Source organism: Xenopus tropicalis, chromosome 1 (assembly GCF_000004195.4).
Source record: "Xenopus tropicalis strain Nigerian chromosome 1, UCB_Xtro_10.0, whole genome shotgun sequence".
NCBI classification, from domain to species: domain Eukaryota; kingdom Metazoa; phylum Chordata; class Amphibia; order Anura; family Pipidae; genus Xenopus; species Xenopus tropicalis.
This window is the reverse complement of record NC_030677.2, coordinates 128,539,919-128,549,977: the sequence shown is the minus strand read 5'-3', so window position 1 is coordinate 128,549,977 and position 10,059 is coordinate 128,539,919. Positions and strand designations below refer to the sequence as shown.

At 38.5% G+C, this 10,059-nt stretch overlaps 1 protein-coding gene across 1 annotated transcript; it reads left to right on the top strand.

Moving 5' to 3' along the window:
• Positions 1–1,448: 1,448 nt before the first annotated feature.
• dmrt2 (doublesex and mab-3 related transcription factor 2) lies at positions 1,449–8,530 on the top strand. Its single transcript, NM_001100256.1, is given in 4 exon segments — positions 1,449–1,629; positions 2,550–3,052; positions 4,502–4,604; positions 7,237–8,530. Coding segments are annotated over 3 exon segments (1,587 nt in total). The 5' UTR covers positions 1,449–1,629; positions 2,550–2,605; the 3' UTR covers positions 8,274–8,530.
• Positions 8,531–10,059: the final 1,529 nt, after the last annotated feature.

The following is a 10,059-nucleotide window of genomic DNA, read 5'->3' as shown; positions in this document are numbered from 1 at the left end:
CCTGCTGGCACCTTCCTGGCACACAGGGCTACAGCCGGCATTGTATATGTTTGGGTATCCCATATCAGCATAGTTAGCCAGGGGCACTCAGCTCTGACTTCAGTACCAAGTTTACTGTACACAAAGCAAAATTGTGGGTTGAAATGTTTTCTATTTCAGATAACGATTTATCTCAAGTTCTCCCGGTTCAGAGAATGCAGTTTTACTTATTTCTTTGTTTTCACTGTATATAAAACACCTGCTCCTCTCCTTATCTGTAAACTTGCTGATGCCCATAACATGGTTTAAACTTGCAGCAACCTGCAGATTGTTCAAGTTAGTGAGCGCAAACCTAATGAATGTGTTCCCATCATCTTAGACTTTGCCCAGTAACTGACCGTGACTACCAGCAAATACATATTTCGTTAGAATTCGAAGCATATTATTCATACATGAGAAATACACAAATAAATAAGCGTGTCTATTAAGTAGAATAATAATACTTTTATGTGGGTGTGCTATGTAAATGTGTCCTACATGTAGACAATATTCCCACTTGCTGGCTTTGTTTTATTTTTTTTAGCAATGTTATTCTTGCTTGTGGTTTGGGTAGGAAAAAGGGTGGGGTCCTCTAACTATATCGAAACACTGAATTGAAAATGTTTAGTTGGCGAAATTGATCCGACTTATGACTGGTATTTACTCAGAATGGAAAGGTGACAGCCACACGATAGCGGTGTATTTTCTCCCTCTGACACAAATGTAAACGGTGCCCTAAATAATATGAAAATTTGCAAGTACCAAAATCCACCTTCCTGCCCCCTTGTCACGTTCCTGTTGCTTTATGGAAAGTATGAGTTATTGAAAAATCTGCATAAATACTAAAGAAGGTTTAATCATTACAATTCACTCCACTTACAATATATTTGTTCTATTCAAGTTAATGGCTTGGGTGATTTACAACGTTTAAAGAGAATTGCCTGTTGGGTGAGGTATGGCACCATAACTTTCCTCTGCTTGGGGTAAATCGGACTCACTTGATGAAACAAATGTTTCTTTTGTTCTTCTTTGTTGCCCCTGTTTTAATTTCTTTGTGCTCTTTATGGATTGCAATCTAGAGGCATATTTACAACATACAATTCCATCCTCGGGCTATTTATAACTGTGGGCGCATATTTTTTGCAAACAATGTCTGTAGATACAGGAGATAAAAAAGGGCTAACGGCGACTGTTGCTAATGTCAGCGCCCAAAATCACTGCTGCAAGGGCAGGAGGAGGGGCTTGTACTTGGCAGGGAAGGGCTTTCTCGACGTTAATGACCAATAAAACTTGTCCTGCCCTTTCAAGCAGCCAATCAGCGCGGAGAAACGCCAAACCCTCCGCTTATTCTGTAAGAGCGCTGTGAGTGCTGAGTGCCAGGGGCTATTAAAGCTCCCACACTGACTCCCTGCTAGAAACAGGCTAGTAACCAGCGGATTAGCAGCTCCATCTCTCTGCCGGGGGCACCAACCTGGATCCTAGGAACATTCTGACCCAGATCTGCACACAGCAGTGGAGGAAATATTCCACTTCTACTGGAGCCGCAACATCTGCTGATCGCTGTCAGTGAGCGCAACTTGCCCGGATCGGATCTGGCACCACCTGGCGCAGGTAAATTACAGTCCCTCACTGGGATCATGGGGCTAGTTGTGTATTGGGTGTTTGTATCGCTGCATGTTTGGGCTGTGTGTTTGCTGATGATCCCCAACAAGGAAAGAAAATACAAAATAAGTCTAAGTTCATGAGAATGAAGTGGTAGATCCTTCTGTAACTAGAAATGTTACCGTTCAGCGAGGCGGCGCTGCTGGCATGTGTGTGCTTTAGCTTAGTTGTATCAATGCACAGAGTTCACCAAACATATTTATTATTTTTATTATTTAATTCATATAACTAGGCGAATGTAACGCACATTCTGCGGTGATACCTCTACTTTAATTCTCCTTTCTCTCGGGGCTCTGTGTGTTTTTATAGTCACGCTTGGAGTTTGTTTATAGACAAATTGTATGTATTTGTATGGTGAAGTGAGGGACAGTGGGGCACAGCAAGAAATTGTCAGGGAGAGAAACTATACAGCTCCCTTGTAATAATATACCTAATAATAGATTAGATAGATAGATAGATAGATAGATAGATAGATAGATAGATAGATAGATAGATAGATAGATAGATAGATAGATACAGTAGATAGATAGATAGATAGATAGATAGATAGATAGATAGATAGATAGATAGATAGATACAGTAGATAGATAGATACAGTAGATAGAAAGATGATAGATAGATAGATAGATAGATAGATAGATGATAGATAGCTAGATAGATAAATAGATACAGTAGATAGATACAGTAGATAGATAGATACAGTAGATAGAAAGATGATTGATAGATAGATAGATAGATAGATAGATGATAGATGGATATAAAGCAGTGGGTGAGTGACTAGGTATGAAGATAATAATATAATGATCTGTGGGCAGAGAGATAGAAACATAACACTGATACTGAAACGCTTTTGGTTGCTCTGTCCATAGGTAAAGAGAGTAGAGCCGGGGAGCAGGACCTGCCTGGAGTCCGAGGGCAGCTGGAGATGTACGAGATGAAGGCACCTGCCCCGTCCTCTTCCTCCTCCAACCCTTCCTCTTCTCCTCTGTCCTCCTACTGTTCATCCTTGGCCGGGGACTCAGAGATAGACGTGGAGAGCCTGGAGCTGGAGGGAGATGGGCAGCCTGAGCTCTGCAGGGCAAGGCACCTCGATGAAGAAGATGAAGATGAGGAGGAGCAGGAAGGGGCTGATGGTGCCCCGGTCAGTAAAGGGGAGCAACAGAAGGCCAATGAAAAAGGAGGCGAGCAAAGGAAGCTGAGCAGGACCCCCAAATGTGCCAGATGCAGGAACCACGGGGTCGTGTCCTGTCTAAAGGGCCACAAACGATTCTGCCGCTGGAGGGACTGCCAGTGTGCTAACTGCCTGCTGGTGGTTGAGAGGCAACGTGTCATGGCTGCACAGGTGGCACTCAGGAGGCAGCAGGCCACAGAGGTGAGTGCCAAGGGACATATACACACAGTGTCACCTTCCTGTCTGGTGCCATCTCAGATCTGCCCAATATACATTACTGCAATGTAATCGCCTGTGGCTGTGATGTGTCAGGCTAAAATGCCTTCCGAAATAATATTATTGTTCTGCTGCATGTAGAGAATTAGGCATAATCTTACAGGCTCATTCTGGGGTAGTATCACTTACCTGCCTGTATCACTGAATGCAGGAACATGCCATTGCCTGGAAGTGCCATCATACCAGTTTATCTAGTACTTCTAGGTCGGTCCTCTTATCCAGAACACCCAAAAGGTGTTCTGAACGTCCAGTGGGCCTGGAGTAACAAACTTAATAGATGGATTTCTGAATTCACCTCATAGCACCAATACTTTGCATGACAAATGAATGGGTTACACATAATATATACGATAGCAATGTAACTGAATTATTAGAATTACTATGTAGTATGAATACTGTTATTTGTTGAAAATAGAAGTGGTAATAGTAAAATCAAAATAGCTTTAGCTTGGGCTAGTTTTTTTTTATCATATAAACAGATGAGCAACAAGAAACCGTTTGGCAGCTCCAACCTACCGGATTTACATTGTTTGGTTCTCTGCATTATTCCAGATGCCTGGGATCAAATGTACTCGCTTGTACTACCATACATTGGCTACAGCAGATGCCAGCAAGTGCCAGGCACATTGACTGGTTATTTATATTTCTATTGATTTTTACTCTCTTTGCTTCTTCCATACACGAACAGGATTTCCTCTTGGCAGGGTGCCCTTCTAACATACACACCCCTAAACTTTCATTCCTACTTTGCCAATATATTAATGTGCCCAACCGTTTATAATTTTGTAGAAACGAAATATTTAATATATATATAGAAATATATATATTTAAATAATTATTCCATTGCATAAAACATGCCTGCTTTTTTTTCAATATAAAATGTGAAATTTACATTTTCAATTAAACATCTAAAGAGATGAGGCAATTATTAACTATTAATTGCCTTTAGCTTTTTTTTTATCTGATTTTCCAAGTTTCTTGGGGTTCATGCTGCCCACCTGCCTCCACAGAAAACAGATATAATTGCGGGTATCTCTAGCAAATGGTCTCAGAACAGATTTCCTATGACTCTTTATACAAGATTGTTCTCGATGTTTTGCTGCACTTAAGAAATGCCATTTGTTTCCCATGAAAACAGTGTAACTGGTCGGTTTATTTTGTGTTGAAACTAGTAAATATTCCCTTGAACATTTTATTGTGTTTGCTGTAGTTAAAGCCGCTGGTTTCCGGATCAGAGGAAGCCAAGTTTGCATAAAAACACAGTCCATATTCCCTAGTTTAAGCCGATTGTGGGGTTTTTATTGACATTGCAGTAGGAACTAATCAAGGCAGTTAGTTTGATCGCTTATGTTCTTTTTTCGTTTCCTTCCTCAGGATAAGAAAGGTTTGTCTGCCAAGCCCAGTATTGCAGAGCGCAAGCCCGTGTATCAGAGGCACATTCGCCCCCCGAGCCTACTGGCCAAGAGTATTCTGGAAGGTAAGTGATTCTCCATCCTCCCCCTAAAAGTCATTTCCTCGCTGGTTCACAGTGTGGGTGTAAGTGCCTTGAACTCTTTTTGGCAATTTACCCACTATGTATTATCGTTACATTGCATTAAATTGGTTATTTATCCTTCTCTATTGCACTAGTAATAATGCAGATGTTGTAAGCTCCAAGCTAAGGAGGCACTTTACATATTGCAAATTATTAAAACGATTTGGACAAATTCGTTAGGATAATACGGCTAAGAGATTATAACAATGTGAAATCGCAGACCTATAGCAACAAAAACATTAATTTGTGTCCTTGGTACAAAACACCAGTAAACTGTATCTATAGAAGGAAAAACCACACCGCTATGTAAGCTTATGGCTTGCTTCTTTGATTTGCTTGCCCCAGATAAACCATGTTTATGGTCTGTTCTCATTTGCAAAACCAGGGCTGTATTAATCACAAAGCGACTTTATGCAAATAGTTTTCGTTCATGGATCAGCTTTGGTAAATTCTAGGAAATACATTTAGCTTCTGATACTGCAAGGTCTAACACCTTACCTTAGGACCTAGGGATTAGGTATAGAAGCTAGATGTCTATAATCTATCTATATCTATCTATCTATCTCTATCATCATCATCTATCTATCTATCTATCTATCTATCTATCTATCTATCTATCATCATCTCTCTCTCTCTCTCTCTCTCTCTCTCTCTCTATCTATCATCATCATCTATCTATCTATCTATCATCTATCTATCATCATCGTCTTTATATATCTAATCATACAAATTAAACATTTTTAATAGGATTTATTAGGTATTTATTTACTCTCCATTGCCTCTAATATAATGTTGCACTTATCAGAGGTGCTATTAAATTAAGACTATATAGATGGTGCTGTTTGGTGTGAATCTGTTAGTACTGAGTTTAAACGATGTTTAAAGAAATAGAGATTCATCTCTGTCAGTCAGATCGTTAGCTTTTAACAGCAGTGTTTTGTCTTTTTACTTGCAAATTGCCCTGCTGTTCGCACAATAGTCTGGGGCTGCCAGGTAGAGAGATCCCTTTGCATATAGCTGAACGGGACCGTACAGGGAAATTTACAGAGTGTATAGAGGGAAATACCCCATTAATGCTCAGTGGATGTGCGGGGCGGGCAGGCGGCGGGCGATCAGAGGCGCTAATGAGCCGTGACTCCTGCCCTGTAGGATCGCACATAGCGGTCAGTCTCTTAATAATAAGCGATCAGAGCGCTTACCCTGTGCAACTCCACGTCTTCCATTTCATCTTCTTGCTCTGTCTTAACAGTCTGTCTTTTTTCTCTTTTCTCCTAGTTTCCCTTCGAGTTTCTTCTCATCTGTAACTCTTTGTTCAGTCTGGCCTGTGGGTAGGACATAACCATACCATGGAGCCTAGGTATAGAGATCCTTTCGTGGCGTTACAGTCTGGCTAAGGGCATCATAAAGGGCTGAGAGAATAATATCTAGGTAATGGGGCAATCCATCTGTTACTAATCAAATTGGTCTTGCTCATTTTAGCTTGTCCCCTCCAGTGTTAAATAGAGGAAACATTCAACCAAAATACACACATCCCAGCAGTAATTAGAAGACATTTGTCACTATACTGTCCTATATACTGTGTACTGTAATATATATATATATATATATATATAAACAAACGAAAAAACTGTAAAATATCAGAATATCATAAAAATAAGGAGTCGGGTGATCATATAGTTTGTACCAGTCAAAGAACTCCATCCTATCTTTATATTTCATAAGGGTTATTTAGCTAGGGGTTTTCAACAGCAGTTAATACAAAGTGATAACTCTGCATTAACTGCTATTGAAAGTCAGTCATAGTCCCACAATAACAAATAATAAAGAAGATTATAACTAAATAATTATAAGATCTCCCATGAAAAGCCATCATCTTCCTAGTGTCCCTAAACAAAAAATTCTCCCTTCTTCCTGGAATAAGTTAGGTTTCTTAGATGCCTATTGTATGTACCATGGTGGCAATGTACTTGTATGCATTCTGTGTGCCTTTTTGTAAAATTATAATTGCACTTGGAGTAATGGAAATTGTTAACGTCTATTGGGAAGTTATTAGTAGGTTATATTTATTACTTTCTGACATTAAAAAAGAACAATTTTCCTGTTTTATTTAGTAAAACAAAATAATTCCATTCTACAATTTATTAATACCCACATGAAATCTTTACAGCACATTTTGGGCAGAAAAAAGCTGTCAAACAGTATTTTGTTTTAAATACACCTGTAACAATACATAATATAATTATAACTGATGGTTCAAATTAAGGCAAAGGGTTAATTGTTACTAAGAAAATGGGTGTTAAATGATGCATAAGAATTTTTTTTCTCATCTACACATTTGCAGACAAACATAAGTATAGATATGCTTTACATGGTGTACTGTGACATAATAGTGTATTTCAAAACAGTTATTTTTTTTAAAATCTCCCTGATTTAGGTGGAATGATGTAATATTTCACTTACACTGAACCTTGTTTCATTCAATTTATGGCAGGAGGACAGAGTTATAGTTTGTTTTAGATAGCACAGACATTTTTCATTCCTGCAGCCCATTTTAATATATGACTTGTTCTTCTAGGTTACCGGCCGGTGCAAACTGATTCCTACCTGGGCACCAGTCCACCATTGCCTGCCCAGGTCAGTGACAGGATGCGGAAGAGGAGAGCCTTTGCAGATAAGGAACTTGAGCACATCATGCTGGAGAGGGAGTTTAAAGAGAGAGAGATGTTGGAGGCCACTCAAGCTGCTGGACTTTTCTTACCTAACCGTATGGTTCATGCTGCTGAATATAATTCCTACAAAGCAGCGTATGGGCCCCCACAGGCTGACGTCCCTAACAAGGACTTCTGCAATTTCCTTCCTACCTGCCTTGATCTCACAATGCAATATTCAGGATCTGGGAACATGGAACTCATATCCTCAAATGTCAGTGTGGCTACAACATACAGACAATATCCTGTGCCTTCCAGGTTCTTGGTTTGGCCAAAGACTGGACCTATCAGTGATGCTCTTCTTTACCAGCAGTGTCTATTAAATGCAACAGCCATGCAGGCCTTGAAACCAGGGCCAAACTGGGACTCCAAGTCTAACCCAGTTAGTGAATGTCAGACTTCAGAACATGACTTGCTGGCACCTTCAAAAATAGACAATCCAATCCTACACCCTCAGAATGATTATGGAAGCCTGCCTCAGGACAATGCAGAAAGGTCTGCCTTTTCACCACCCAAAAGAAACTTCCCGCTTATTTCCTCTAAGGACCACTTATCTGCACAGGACAGTTTAATGAACAAAATCAGCAAAGAGGTCACAAAGCAGCCACACTCTTTAAAATACAACCCATTCCATGCATTGCTCCAGCAGGCACATCTTGAAAAGTCATTGGAAGATCTAAAACCCCCATGTGTCAAAGATCTCTATGAAGAGCCTGCAAAGAAATTCAGAGAATATCCATCCAAAGAAAATCAGAAATACAAATTTACATTTGACAGACACAACAAGGACTTCTTCTTAGGAAATGAGTCAGGAACAAAGCTGACTGTCAGTGAACCTTTACCCTTCTCTGTAGAGTCAATTCTCAAAAGGCCCTCAACCACGGTCAAACGTTCTAGTCAGTAAATGGTCCTTAGCCTGTGCTCAATGGGCTTGTTCTGTCTTCTCATCTTTCTCGTTGCAGTACCTGTGCTGATACTCCTTTTGTACATGACTGATAAATATTATGTATATACAGTTACAGTTACATCTTCTCTTTTGTAAAAAGTTCTATATTTAAATGTAAAAATATGATCTGAATATATGAATTGTAAACTATGTGAGTTTTGAATATATAATTATATATAAATATATATATATAATAAAATTCTATAATAATTTTCCTTTAGTTGTTAGAGAATCATTAAGATGTTTCACTAATTCTATGAGGCACAAGTGTAGTTCCATAAATAGTTCTATATTTGACTATAGCAAAGGTATTCATATGCTGGTGAGATTATTTTTCAGTGATTTTTAGCAAAATTGGTGCACAAAATAAAATCTTTACCATGAAACAGGATTGGAATATAGCCCTTTTACCGAGAAATATTTAATTTTTTAACATACAATGTCAAATTATTGTGATCTACTAATTTTTTGAGATAGGGTGCCATGGGTCCATCCATATTAAACCATTAAATTGGAATGTTTCTTCCAGTTATATTACTGGTTGACTATACCTGCAACAATACAATAAGGCCTTGCATAGGAGGTTTTGGTAGACAATTGTGTGATCTCATGGGATTACAGGATGAATGACTATATCATTACTGCTAGGCCTCTCACTGGCATGATTTTATGTGTCCAGGTTCCATGGTCACAAACATCTTCACCGTTATAGTACTGATACGGTTCTGTCTAACAGATTTATTATTTAGAATCCTTGGGACCTGAGGTTTTCTAGAGAAGGGGGGTCTTTGCATAATTTCTATCTCCATACTTTGTCTACTAAATATCAATTAAACATTAAATAAACCCATTAGGATTTTTTTACATTCAATAAGGATTAATTATGTTGTAGCTGGGACCAAGTACAAGCTATTGTTTTACTATTACAGAAAAAAGGAAATATGTTTTAGCATTTTGAATGATTTGATTAAAATGGAGTCTATGTGAGATAGTCTTCCCGTGACTCAAAGCTTTCCGGATAATGGACCAATTTACCAGCAAACAACCATAATGTTCTGCAGTCCAGGAGGCACTTCACATATTTCCTAGCTGCTGCTGTTGGAACTTTGCATATTTTTTGCATCGGACGCAGTGTGGCTTTTCCTCTATGTCTTTATGTGGTGTTAGTCATAGCAGTTAATGTAATAAAAAGTGAAAACCATTCTGTAGATCTAGTAACTCATAGCAACCAACTACAAGGGATGGAATTAGAGACACAAAATTATTTAAAGTTGCAAAGGTTATACAGAATTTAAGCTATTTTTTAATAATAAATTGTTCATTCCAGAAAGACTGTAAAGGGAATATTTATTAACATTGGAGACAAACATCACTGGTGATGTTGCCCATGGTAACGTATCAGCAATTAGATCTGAATGGTCACCTACAAGTTAGAAAACAAAAGCAAAGATCTGTAAAGTCTAATGACTAAACTATTTTGTTTTAGGGCCAGAAATTGAAGACAGGATACAAGGTGACAGCAAAAGACAAGGAAGAAGGGAAACAGACAATTACAGAGAAAAATACAAAAATAAGAAAGAAAGAGTTTAGGAAGGTATTAATCAGTGAATATAAAAAAAATAAAAGTAAAGCAAAAGACCTATAATAAAAAGCTTATAATTGAACAAACAGACCACATTTGGCAGTACTTATTCATCTAAATGCATTGTTCAAAATAAGTTTATTTTCTAAAACCATGTAATCT